At 36.3% G+C, this 15,086-nt stretch overlaps 1 protein-coding gene across 2 annotated transcripts in view; it reads right to left on the bottom strand.

Moving 5' to 3' along the window:
- The window catches only part of shank3a (SH3 and multiple ankyrin repeat domains 3a), a 268,933-nt gene that overhangs the window by 105,868 nt on the left and 147,979 nt on the right, over window positions 1-15,086 (bottom strand). For both annotated transcript variants that reach the window (XM_079874288.1, XM_079874289.1), the window contains 3 exons: window positions 12,987-13,103; window positions 5,368-5,445; window positions 317-383 (listed from right to left, as the gene is read on the bottom strand). In XM_079874288.1, the coding sequence (XP_079730414.1) occupies window positions 317-383; window positions 5,368-5,445; window positions 12,987-13,103 (262 nt within the window). The remainder of the gene's footprint in view (window positions 1-316; window positions 384-5,367; window positions 5,446-12,986; window positions 13,104-15,086) is intronic.

Raw genomic sequence — 15,086 nt, 5'->3', positions numbered from 1 at the left:
ACAATGGTACTCCACACTAATGGGTACGATCCATTACAGTGGCCCGACAACTGGCTGCCTGCTATTCCCCGCCAGAACTAGCGCGTGGAATGAGCTAGCCTTGCCGTCGATGCTGGCGATTAGAGTGATGACTCTAATTCACACGAATGCCGCGGACACACAAACGCACACAGAAACACAAGGGACCACTCTCATTTTCATGTTCACCGGCTGTGGCGCTCTGTTGTGTTTGTAGGGATTCATTAACACGAGGGATCGTTTGTGCTTGCTCAAATTTAAAGCAGCTAATGATGGTGGAGGTATATGAGACACTTACCAACATCTGATGCTTTGTGAGTCTTTATAATTTCTGCCAGGTCAAAGTTCCCAGCTATAATAGCCACCTATAGAAATAAAAAAAGGGGTTATTTCCCTGCCACACTTCCCTGGGCAAACAAAAAGCCACAGTTACTGTTTTATAACATTGACTGCATAACAGGGTATTATGTTACCCAAAAATCGAAGCCAGCAATTCATAAGTGATAACCCAGACAGCAACAGAGTGTCAGCCCAGATCCGGGCCCACATCTGGTGCGTGTGGAATCCACGTGTACAGATGTGGGCCGGATCTTGGCCGTACTATGTTGCTATCTGGGAAAGTACAGCCAGTTTCCAGGATCACAAAATAATTCTTACAAGCTGTATATTATCCTGTCTACATACCAAAATAAATAAAAAATGGACTTAAAATATTGATTATAAAGCTGCAGTGATTTGTAATGTAAAGAGATAAAAGCTATGCAAAAATGTACATAGTACTAGGGTTGGGCTGACAATATCAATTAATATAAATCGATCTATCTTAATTTTGATAAACCAATATCAAATCTTAAATCCTCATATAACGATTTTTTAATCTATGCTTTTTCTGTGCTAAACATAATTTGTAGCACGCCTCCCGTCTAGCAATCGCTGGCTTTGTTACGTTTGATGTGAAATTCTTTTCAAATTCTGTCGGTTTTATCACGAAATTCAAACAATAAATACAAATTTGAAGCTCTTTAATGTGGCATGACAGATCACTGTAACCACCTCAGTTCAAGCGTCACACATGAACTGATCATCTATTCTTCGGTACTGCTAGTTATAGCACTAAATAAACATTAAAGAACATTAGCCAGTGTTGTAAAATACCAAAATGTATATTGTTCCATGTAATCGCTTAATCAACCGTGTTTCAACCACAGAAAGATGTCATTAAAGCAGCTTGTAAACAATGTCACCTAATGTTGAATTTACCTCAGGAAAGCCCATTAAAGTCCTCATTAGTCCTCAAACTGCTCATTAGTCAGCTATAAAAAAACAAAAACTTGTTGTTTGAGTTGTTATGTTCGTTATATTATTCTAATTTAACCTGTTAGATAGGCTATCACATTTACGTTTGAATAAATCTGCTGTGAAATCAAGTTTGTTTTTTTATCACTGCCACAGTTTCAAAGTTTATATTTCAACAATGATTTGGAGTAGAAATTAAAACATTACAGAGTTGATTAAAAAACTTTACATTTATATAGCATGAATTTGTACTTGGTTGTTAATTTTAACCTTTAATATTATAGTAAAGTACCAACTGACAAGGTTCCTTTACAGCATTAGTTTGAGAGACTGTTTTCCTTTTTGACTCAGAAAATTTGACTCATAGGCACAGTATACCTCATATATCTTAAATCAAGATATATGTTTGTGTCAATGCACAGCCCTACAAAGTACCATAGTATATTACCATCAGATTTACATGGGACACCATTGCACTATGGTACTGTACTTTTCTGTAGGCTAAGCGTACTGTGAGCAAACAAGTCTCATGGCACAAATAAGTACACTGCAAAAAAAGTAGTTTTTCTTACTTACTAATATCTAAAAGTTCTTAAATTAAGATGCATTTACTAGATGAGTAAAATGCCAATAGATGGTATGTCTGGGGGGGGGGGGGGGGGGGGGGGTCAGAATGAAATTAGTTTTTGCTTAAACCAAGCAAAATGATCTGCCAATAGGGTAATAATATTAATCTTGTTTTCCATTTGAATTAAGATTATTTTTATTACCCTATTGGCAGAAAAGTTAGCTTGCTTTAAGAAAAAACTCACAATTTTGACATAAGTAAATAGTAAATCCATCTTGATTTAAGAATTTTTAGTTATTTGGTCTGGAAACAAGACAAAAATACTGAGTATGAAAGCATTTTTTGTAGTGTAGAAACAGATCAAAAACTGATTCTATCTAATATGAGACATGAATGGTCTACAAGTCTCTCTCTCTCTCTCGTTTATAAATATGAGGGCTAATTAACTTTTCCTCACTAAAAGCTGAATCAAAGCAGCTGTCTAATGGTTTCCGTGTTGGTTTATGCAGCCGCACCAAGTCGGGTTCCCCCTCCCCATTTACTAACAAATTAACTTTGATCTGAGCAGAAAATCTGTGTCAACATCAATTGTACTGAGAGTTCAAGCAGCGAGCATCATGGAAGATGCGAGACAAACACTAATAGAATGTTGTTCAAATGAGGAAATTATTGTACTTGGCTCAAAATGGCACACGTGAAGCGTTTTATGTGTGATGTTAACATGCTGCTTCACACTGACCCAACAAATGCCAAAAGGGTTAATACACTATTCCAGCAAATCATATATAGGGTACAACAGGGCTAAAGGCCCTAAAAGTTAAAATTTTGTTTAAAAATCCTATACATGTAAAAGGCTCACCAGCATGGGGCAAAAGGCACACAGCAAAATAATGTTTTTAATAATGTCTAAGTTTCTGTTTATTTTGATAAATAAAATAATTCATTTATTATATTTGATATATTGTTCAAATATATTTATATTTGTCATTAAATATGTTAATATAAATATATATATTAAAAATACAGAACAAAATCATTTTAAAAAGCAAAAATTCTGAAAGCATTGAATGAGATCCCATACTAATTTGACATAGATTTAGTGTTAACAACCAATTATATTTTATTATTTGAATATATATATATATATATATATATATATATATATATATATATATATATATATATATATATATTCAAATAATATATATTAGGGCTGTCAAACGATTAATCGCATCCAAAATAAAAGTTTGTGTTTACATAATATATGTGTGTGTATGGAGTATAATTATTTTCTATATATAAATACACACACATGCATATATATTTAAGAAAAATGTGTTATTTATATATAAAATATTTATATATAATATAAATTATATATAATATAAATATATATACACAGTATATACATGCAAATATTTCTTAAATATATACATGCATGTGTGTGTATTTATAGAAAATAATTATACACCGTACACACACATATATTATGTAAACACAAACTTTTATTTTGGATGCGATTAATCGCGATTAATCGTTTGACCTGCCCTAATATATATATATATATATATATATATATATATATTTTTTTTTTTTTTTTTTTTTTTTTTTAATATGATGGTTTCATTATAAATATGGTGATTATTGACACTCAACTTAATATATGATATTTACCATTTGAATCTAACCATGTCATGTCAGCAAATGGAAAAGTCAGCCAGCTATTTATTATCATGTTAATTATTGTGCCTTTTACCCCAAATACCATACTTTTACATATTCTCCTGTTATTGAAAAACTGTTAATAACCTTGAACAAAACTGAAAATTATTAAAGGACAAGTTCGGTATTTACACTTAAAGCCCTGTTTACAGATCGTTTCTGATGAAATAGAACGGTTAAGATTAAAATTTGGACACATGCTGCTGTCCCGAGCATTTTAGGTTTATTTCGCTTCCCCCCCCCCCCCCACCTACCCCCCACCTACACCCCACCTACACAATGGCAGCCTATGGACACTGGAACAGTCCTTCCTAAAACGCATTAAACTTTCGTTTACAAAGACGTGAAACTCACCGAGTGGTCAGGGGTGTTCACTTATATGCTCACACAAAAATCGCTGCAAAAGATGCTTTCCAACAGGTTTTATCGTAGTTTTTGTCCAACTCCATTGACTTGTATTGAATGTGCTGTGTGAGGTACGGTATTACTCCGCCGCTTCTTCTTCTGCTTCTTCTGTGTATTCAATTAAATGCCAGTGGTTTGCTTGTAATTGGCAAAGGTGCATTATCGCCACCAACTGGGCTGGAGTGTCTATTATTCAAGCTCTCAACGGAAGAATGTACGGGTGTGAGATGTTTGGAAAAATAGGTCCACAGTTTTACAACGAATGGTAAAACACCTGTTGGAAAGCATCTTTTGCAGCGATTTTTGTGTGAGCATATCAGTGAACACCCCTGACCACTCGGTGAGTTTCACGTCTCTTTGTAAACGAAAGTTTAATGCGTTTTATGAAGGAGTGTTCCAGTGCACCTATACACCCATTCTAGAGGTTTTGGGGAAACCGAAAGAAACCTAAAATTCTCGGGACAGCAGCATTTGTCCAAATTTTAATCTTAACCGTTCTATTTCATCAGAAACGATCTGTAAACAGGGCTTTAAGTGTAAAATACCGAACTTACCCTTTAAGACCTTTGTCTCAAAATATAATAAATAATTTTAGCAATTCTCATTTGCTACTTAAATCTACAACATTTTACAAAAAAACATCACATTAGCGCAGAATCAACTTTGTGCTGCTGCCCGCGATCGCGTCAAGGATCAGCCAAATTCACCCCGGTGCGCCTTTAGTCCCGCTGTACCCTATTTTCTTTCAAAATCATTTAAAGATTTTACCAATCCCAAACTTTTGACCAGCAGTCTATATATAGATTTTGTAAAACTAGCATGATGGTAATACCATGGTAAAACAACAAAAAAGTCCTATGGTTTCTTATAAATTCTTTGATTCCATAGATTTTTTGACAGCCATACCATCATTGAAAAAACCAAATGCATCATAAACCGTACTACCACTGTATATATCAAATTTATATTTTCATGCACCATCAATTAACTATTGATTAAAATAGGTTTATATTTATAATCAACATTTCTCTCGACTCTGTTCGCTACCTTAAATCAAAACGTTCCCTGAGGTAGTTGCAAAGCATTCAATGCAAACTTAAATTTTGGCCAAATCAAGGTACTGTATCATTTGGATGCCTGTTAATATCTTTGACATCAGATGCCCACAAATGTTGTCTAGGTAGACAGCTAATGTCTTCATGGCATCAGAAGCCCAGTGTGAACTGCTCTTGGCAATAAGTTAAATATAGTTTGGCTCTGTGGACTGTGAACAACAGCATCAGTTTAAATAAGATCCAGCTCCATTGACTCTTCCACGGTGTTTGACCTCCAGGAACCCAGGGGTCTTGCGCTCTCACCTGGAAGGCAGTTTGGCTGTTGTAGTTCTTAATCTCCTTATTCACCCCTCTGAACAGCAGCACTCTTGTGCAGCTATCCTGGAGAGAGACAAACAGAGAGATCACATGATACAGAGAGATCAGAGAGTTATGGATTGTGTAATGTAAATATGAAATAAAAATCATGATACAGAGAGATCACATGATAAAATGTCGATAGTAAAATGTGTACATGGCGTGTCCATGAAAATTTGCCCTAGAAAGTTTTGGAATGGAATGAGTGTGTTTGTGTGCACGTGCAACAGAAATGACAAAACTGATGTTCCACTGGGACCAATTAGCTCACCAGCTCATATGTATCAGAGTGAAAAACAGAGAGAGAGAGAGAGAGAGAGAGAGAGAGAGAGAGAGAGAGAGAGAGAGAGAGAGAGAGAGAGAGAGAGAGAGAGAGAGAGAGCACAGAGCTGCTCTAATGGCAGTGTTTCTCAATGGGCATCTGAGACAGAGTGTTTAGAAGGTCAGCATAGCATCTGGCTATCATCTCTCTCTCTCTCTCTCTCTCTCTCTCTAGACAGTTTTGACAGTCCACACACACACACACACACACACACACATTTAGGAGCTGTATCGCACAGACATGACTCAGCTGGGACTAGTGTCCTAGTTTCCTAACAGTGGTGAGTAAACATTAGTGTCTCTTGGCCCACTAACACACCTTCAGTGGAACCTGTGTGCTGACGTTTAATTACACATGTAGTGCACTTCTTGTCCGTCTCTCTCAAACACACACATCTTAAAAGCATTTCCGGTAAAAACAGAGAGATAATTGGTTAAATAACCAACAATTGTATCCACTACCGTTCAAACATTTGGGGACAGTAGGTTTTTTTGCTTGCTTGTTTTCTAATACTTTTATTCAGTGAGGATGCATTATATTCATTGTGCATTCTATAAATGCTGAACTTTCCATGCATAAAAGAATCATGAAACAATTTATCATGGTTTCCCCCAAAAAAATATTGAGAAGCACAACTGTCTTCAACACTGATAATAATAATGAAAAAAAAAAAATTGTTTCTTGAGCACCACATAAGCATATTCAAATTATTTCTGAAGGATCATGTGACACTGAAGACTGGAGTAATGATGCTGAAAATTCAGCTTAGCATCACAGGAATAAATTACATTTTAACATGTTTAAATAGAAAACAGTTTTTTTGAAATTGTAATAACATTTCACAATATCATTGTTTTTACTGTATTTTTGGTCAAATAAAAGCAGCCTTGGTGAGCATAACCAATGTTCAAAAACATTAAAACATCTTACCGACTCGAAGCTTTTGTACAGTAGTGTATATATAGCATGTTTTATATTTATAGTATTGCTTATCCTCAATTTAGGGTGAGACACTGCAGCAACATCTCTTCTCTGATGACGTGTTCACTGGCATGAGGGCGGGACAATCAGTCACTCACATGAGATCACAGCAATAGCAAACTACAACAATTCAACCATTCAATCAAGTCGTCTCAACATACAGTATTTCAGTCTTATCAAATGAGTGACGAAACAAACTGCATGGAAGGACAAGTATTTAGCAATGTGGGATACATAATCTGGTTCCATGCATTATACACAGTACTGCATACATAGCAGTATGTGAGTAGTATGATATTATGCTATTTGGAACACAGCCTGTCAAACAGGAGACAGAGTGGAGCGCTGCATGTGTTTAATGCTATGGCTCTGTGCAAAAATCAATATGTAATTTCGACTGCAGAGTGAATTAACAGAACGATGATTGAGCTTCCACATCACAAAGACGTTTTTCCCTCTTTCCTTCTGTCTTTTGCTCTCTATCTCTGATACGCTCATCTGCACTATTGATCCATTTAAAGGACACAAACTTTCAGAACTGAAAAATAATACGCTATTTACACTAATGCAAGACAATAAATCAAAAGCCATAAGAGCAGCAGCAGTCTGGAGAAACAGCAGTATGAATGAACTCTACTGGATGTGGCCTTTAATGCCAACGGACTGAATGTCTGTGTGCTGGACAACAGAGCAACATGTGACCTCTAGTGGTGAAACTTCATAAGAACACAAGTAAGAGTCTATAATGGACATCACTATTAGACTAAATTCAGGTACATCTGAAATTAGTTTCCACAATAATACACCAGCATACTGTACATTAAAATGATAAACCATTCAAATTAATGGCTGCACAAACAAAACATTTTTGTGAATTTGTGAAAATTTCTGTTCAGACAAAATTTAATCAGTTCTGATAATATTGAACACTATAGCAATCATTCTAACAACCACTCAGAACTACTTAGCAGCCACATAGCAACACCTTGGCAACCACTCACAACATCCTAGCATCATATTTTGTATTTGATCAAATATTAAAATATAAAATATAACATTTCCAATCCTTTTGAATTACAGTTTTAACATATACAGTACAAACTTATCAACTTAATGTGAAGCATATTTGTCAGTCATACATAAATGAAATGAGTAAGAAACATAAGATTTCTGTAAAAGTACTAAAAAACTGAATGCGTTTTAAATGCACAATAACAAGGTTTATATATTTATCATACATACCATTTATGCATGCATGATGATAAACTGAATATTGCTTGTTCCACAGCTAGCCATATTTTAAACATATTCACAATTGTAACTGAATAAATTTGAATTATTAATTAAATAAGACCACATTTTATAATTTGATGCAAATAATTAATGATAAAATACACTCACCTAAAGGATTATTAGGAACACCATACTAATACTGTGTTTGACCCCCTTTCGCCTTCAGAACTGCCTTAATTCTACGTGGCATTGATTCAACAAGGTGCTGAAAGCATTCTTTAGAAATGTTGGCCCATATTGATAGGATAGCATCTTGCAGTTGATGGAGATTTGTGGGATGCACATCCAGGGCACGAAGCTCCCGTTCCACCACATCCCAAAGATGCTCTATTGGGTTGAGATCTGGTGACTGTGGGGGCCATTTTAGTACAGTGAACTCATTGTCATGTTCAAGAAACCAATTTGAAATGATTCGAGCTTTGTGACATGGTGCATTATCCTGCTGGAAGTAGCCATCAGAGGATGGGTACATGGTGGTCATAAAGGGATGGACATGGTCAGAAACAATGCTCAGGTAGGCCGTGGCATTTAAACGATGCCCAATTGGCACTAAGGGGCCTAAAGTGTGCCAAGAAAACATCCCCCACACCATTACACCACCACCACCAGCCTGCACAGTGGTAACAAGGCATGATGGATCCATGTTCTCATTCTGTTTACGCCAAATTCTGACTCTACCATCTGAATGTCTCAACAGAAATCGAGACTCATCAGACCAGGCAACATTTTTCCAGTCTTCAACTGTCCAATTTTGGTGAGCTCGTGCAAATTGTAGCCTCTTGTTCCTATTTATAGTGGAGATGAGTGGTACCCGGTGGGGTCTTCTGCTGTTGTAGCCCATCCGCCTCAAGGTTGTGCGTGTTGTGGCTTCACAAATGCTTTGCTGCATACCTCGGTTGTAACGAGTGGTTATTTCAGTCAAAGTTGCTCTTCAATCAGCTTGAATCAGTCGGCCCATTCTCCTCTGACCTCTAGCATCAACAAGGCATTTTCGCCCACAGGACTGCCGCATACTGGATGTTTTTCCCTTTTCACACCATTCTTTGTAAACCCTAGAAATGCTTGTGTGTGAAAATCCCAGTAACTGAGCAGATTGTGAAATACTCAGACCGGCCCGTCTGGCACCAACAACCATGCCACGCTCAAAATTGCTTAAATCACCTTTCTTTCCCATTCTGACATTCAGTTTGGAGTTCAGGAGATTGTCTTGACCAGGACCACACCCCTAAATGCATTGAAGCAACTGCCATGTGATTGGTTGATTAGATAATTGCATTAATGAGAAATTGAACAGGTGTTCCTAATAATCCTTTAGGTGAGTGTGTTATGAATTTTTTTTTTTTTTTGACATTTATGAATGACTGACAACTGCATCACATTAAGTTTATTATTTTGCTTAAACCATGTAATCCAAAAGGATTGACATTTTATATGACATTCAAACAAATGCATTTTTAATTTAGGCCTAAATACTTGTGTAATCACTATTATAAACCGTACTGCCACTTTTGATGAGGATATTCTGCACAAAGACATTTGGTCCCCACAAAGAGAGCAAAACCTGACTGCCCACACACAGCCATCTTATTATCTGTAGCTATGAATTTACCCTTCTTTTCCACATCAGGTGGTCATCTCTTTCTCTTTCACCTCCTCCTGCTCTCCTCATCGTTTTGGCACTATTTCACACTCTCTGTCTCTTCTCTCATCGCCCTTGTAGATTTTCCCTCATCTATCCAGTAATGCCTCTCTCCTCAGGCTGATACATCCTCTCTCAGAGTCTCTTTCAGGGAATCGATCCACTTAACATCTCCTCTGAGCCTGAGCTAAACATCCACAGAGAGTCCTTAAAACTCACGATCACCGCTGAGCACTCCTACAGACCACACACGCACAAACAGATACGTCTATTATCTGACAGATTTAGCAAACTCCCGAGGACATTTTTTAAGAATTGTCCTTAAAGTACGGCAAGAAACTCACACAAACTTAAAACGACATGCATTTGTCTTGCTCCATTGTAATTTTACAACTATAAGTTCTGCTGTTTATATTATATACTAGCTTTAACCCTAAATGACAAAAATCTGGACATTATTTAGTGACTTTACGAGCCTTTTTTTCTTGTGTGAATGTTTTTGACATTTACAGTAGCTCACTTCTTGTGCTTAAATTAGGCTATATTACAATAAGATACACAGTAAATAAAATTAGTTCATAAAACAAACTTTATATTACTATATATTAAACAGTATATAAACATACTCATACTATATGACCATAAAATACAACTTTTGGACATTATTTAATCTCTTTAAGAGTAATTTGTCCATTAGAGAATGTCTCTAAAAGGACTTTTTTATACACTCGAAACTACACACTATTTCACAAACTACCTGCATGACAATGCTCTGGCTCTTAAATTAAGCCAATTATAATTATACAACTTTAATTTCTACTGTTTATATTATAAATATATACTAGCCATGACCCTAAAATACTTTTGAACATTAATTAGTCTCTTTACGATCCATTTTTCCTTATGAGAACATCCATAAAAGGAGATTTTGACAGATTCGTTGAATTTAATCATTTTTTTTATCGTAAGTGGTTGCAATCAATTGATTTTACCTACATTTAAACAAATGCATTAAGTTGAACATTAAGTTCGAATAAATTTTTTTCAGAGTACTTCTAAGGACTTCTCTTGCTCTTAAATTAGGCTTATTCCATATATAACTATAGAACATACAATAAATTATAAAAATAAAATAAAAAAAAGCACTTGCCCTGACCATAAAATACAGCTTTTGGATTTTTAAGCCATTATTTAGTCTCTTTATGAGTCTCATAATTAGTTTTTGACATTTCTAACTTCTAAAGACATCTTACTGTATAGCAAATGTGTCCACACATTTGCCTAGAAATATTAAAGGAGACTTCCAACTGACTAAATAAACTAAGAAAAAAATATATTATATATATAATATGGTTAAATATTATAAAATACTAGTTTATGATACAACTTTATCTCATCAAGAATAATTTGTCCTTTAGAGAACGTCTATAAAAGAACCTTTTAGCAGACTTTGTCCAGATGTCCACATGGTCAATGACCGACAGCTAACATCTGAGGACATTTTCCAGCAAATTAATCCTTGAAGTACGGCACATACACAACCACCCAAAGTGCTATATTTATTTCATGTCACTTTTCCTTGCTGTCTCAGTAGCTCTGTTTTCTGTTGAAGTGTATCTGTCACACGGCTCTAACACATCTGTGCTGTCAAAGAGATGTGAGATGCCTGGTGCGGTGCATGTGAGTTTATGTTTGTGACGCTTGAGATAAAAATCTAACCAATCCTGAAAAAATTATGTTACACAATATCATTAGACATCAACAGTTTAACTATGATCTTTATATAATACTGTACTATTTTTGTTTCAGAAGTATAGAGGTCATTGTGTGGTGTCCTCTTTTCTTCATGTTTGTGTTGTTTTGATGTTATTGATCTGTTTGTAACTGACTTCTTCCAGACTGGATGTTACATTAGTGCAGGTCAGCTGTAGTTTAATCTCATTATAATGAGCTGAATGAAGATAAACAGAAACCACTGCTGTAAAATTAGTAAATCACACACAAACACAAACACACACACACACGCGTCTGGTTTTCTATCTTTGTGGGGACTCTCCATAGACGTAATGGTTTTTCTACTGTGCAAACTGTATATTCTGTCCCCTTACACTCACCCAACCCTAAACCTACCCATCACAGAAAACTTTTTTACATTTTCAAAAAAACTCATTCTGTACGATTTATAAGCTTGTTTCCTCAGGAGGACCTCAATTTAGGTCCCCACTGTGACACGAGTCCCCATGAGCCTGTGTGAATTCAGGTTGAAGTCCCCACCGGGATAGAAACACACACACAAACATTTACACGCACACAAAATATAATTTAGATCAAATTTGTCACTGTAACTACTAGCAGCAAATCAGCATATTAGAATGATTTCAGAAGGATCACATGACACTGAAGACCGAAGACAGTGAAGAGTAATGATGCTAAAAATTCAGCTTTACCATCACAAGGATAAATAACATTTTACAATTACATATTTTACAATATTACTGTTTTTTTTACTGTATTTTTGATTAAATAAATGCAGCCGCCTTGGTGAGCATAACCAATGTTCAAAAACATTAAACATTATACCAACCCCAAACTTTAGAACAGTAGTGTATATATAGCATGTTTTATATTTATAGCACTGCATATCATCAATTTAGGGAGAAAAAAACACTCAAAATAGCAAAAGTTCAGCCTATCAGTATAATATATATATCTGCTAGTCTCTATATTACAGCATCAGACATTTGAGATGTACTGTAAACCAAATTTACAGACACAACAGTGAGATTCAATGGCAATAACAGTTTCAATAGCGAGAGAGAGAGAGAGAGAGAGAGAGGTGGAAAGATAAAGATGTGCGTTCTGTGACTCCATGTGTTTTCAGGCGTTCCTAAAGGACTCTTTTGTGTTTGTGTGGGTGTGTGTGTGTTGTGGGAGCGTCCATTAATACTTAATAAGAGCTGAATTAAAATGCATGAGCCCACCACACACACACACACACACACACATGCACACACACACACACACACACCTGAGGATTAGATCACTCTTTGCATTTCTCTGTGACTACATGAACAATCTGTGACCTTGCTGTTTTATGCTCATTAACTGATACTGACAACATATTATAAATAATAAAAACTGCTAAAGCCACGTATGCGTACAAACGTCTGCATGCTCATGTTTTACCTGGTTGAAAAGGGTGCAGATATTTCAGGCAGAATGATTTAGTGTGTCCTTGTGGGTACAGGAATCTGAGCCTGAAGAATGTGTGTGTGTGTGTGTGTTGACCGGTTGCTAAGGGAATGCATACAGTATGATTGAATGAGTTACCTGGTTATAGAGAGCACACACGTGCAGGGCAGTGTTTCCAGAAGCGTTCTGAGCGCTCATGTCCGCTCCATAGAACAGCAGGTGTTCAAGATGCTGCACATGTCCGTGACGGCAAGCCTGGCAAAACATACACATAAAAAACTTTGTATTGAGTGCTTGTTTCCGTTTGGTGTCAATTTGCAGCCTGCACAGAACTAAAATCATGTAAAACGAATAGCTGCTGCCTCTCTCTTTCACGCACACACACACTCTCACATCCTGATGTTCTCGGTTTATGAAATGAGAAAGAGCAGAACTGTTTGCCATTGTTTGGTGTTATCAATGTCACTTTTCTTTCCACCATAATTCAAAATGTGCCCTCTCTGCATACTAATGGAGTGTGGGACGTAGAAAAACTGCTTAAAAGCTGTCTGCCTGAGAAAGAGCGGAAAAGAGAGATAGAGCAGGGCAGGATTAGTGACTGGACATGCAAGAGACTCCATGGGGCCCCCCAGCTGTGAGATCCAGCGAGTATCAGCACAGGGGCCAATTAACATTCACTGCTGTGTTTGCTCATCTTTGGCCATGCAACTGGAACTAGGTCTTTGGCCGTCTCCTGCGGTTTGAAAACATTTATACGGCACTGTATGGTGACCTTCTGGACATGGTGTCCAGATGCCCATATGGCTAATCCATCAAATCAAATTTAGATTTACGTTTAAAGGGGTGGTATAATGCCCTTTTCACAAGATGTAAAATAAGTCTCTGATGTCCCCAGAATGTGTATGTGAAGTTTTAGCTCAAAATACCCCACAGATATTTTTATATAGCATGTTAAAATGATACATTTTTGAGGGTGAGCAAAAACGCAACGTTTTGTGTCTGTTCCTTTAAATGCAAATGAGCTGCTGCTCCCGGCACAGAGGGTGGAGCTTCAACAGCATGTGTCCTTTTACCTCACACAGACATGCACTGAAAATTTCAAAAACTTTTAGCCTTTTATGTTCAAACCGGATTCAGACAATGATGGAGAGACTCAAGGAGAAGTGACAACGTGTAGAAGCAACAGGACAATTCTGAATGGTTAGTTGATGAATTTATGTAGCTTATGTGTAGTTATCTTCTAGTCATTGATTAGCATATTCTGTCCTGATCATCTATAAATCGCGTTCCTGGGAGCGGGGTTTATGTAAATTTTAGGATTGGTGATGTCACTAACCCGGGAGGAATGTTGTGTAGTCCCTACCAGCCGTTTATTGTAGTCCTTAAAAAGCGATTTATTTAAAAGCAAATATCTCCTTTTGCTTTGAACTTTCAGCATTGTAACTTTGCAGATGTTGTTTATGCTCAAATAGCAACATTACACACCAACTAAAGTTAAAAAAAGTGAAATCATAATCAACCACCCCTTTAAGACATTTTTAAATCCTGAAGAAATTAAAATTAATACCGTACTCGCATAAAGAACAAAATTCTCAAAATACATTGAATCATGTATTTGTATTAGGCTATATGTAATATGTAAACAGTACTCAACTAAAACCATACTCCATACTAAAAATATACATAATGACATAATGTAACATGAAATAGTGCTTAGTAAAAGTTCAAATCTAACATACATAACTGGATGTAATGTGACTGATCAAATGACATGTAAAATGACTGACTGGTTGTTTAGAAACAGAAAGTAGCACAGCCTGCTTTGTTTATAGGGGTTAGAGGAATAACTGCATTTCTGCTGTTCCAAAAGTGCCATCTACTATCAGAGAGTGAATGTGCATTTTCATTCATCGCATCTCCTTCACTCGTTCCGCCATGCTTCTCATCCATGTAGCAATTGTTTTTATCCGAGTTCTCATGCCTCTTTGTCGTAGCAAGCACGAAGTGTTGTAATTGTAACCGGTTGATGGAAAAGTATTCTAAAAATGAATTCTAAAATTTGCCTTCATTCTCGGAGTCAAGTCAAGTCAAGTCATCTTTATTTATATAGCGCTTTTAACAATGTAGATTGTTCCAAAGCGGCTTTACATTGATAATAGGAAAATTGTGGAGTAACTTGCACTTGGCTAAATTGATGTCATTAGTTGTTGCCAACCCTCTCCGAAGATGTTCATCTTC

The sequence above is a fragment of the Squalius cephalus genome (assembly GCF_949319135.1).
Source record: "Squalius cephalus genome assembly, chromosome: 6".
Taxonomy (NCBI): Eukaryota; Metazoa; Chordata; class Actinopteri; order Cypriniformes; family Leuciscidae; genus Squalius; species Squalius cephalus.
The sequence above is the reverse complement of the archived record's forward strand: the minus strand, read 5'-3'. Positions and strand labels throughout refer to the sequence as shown.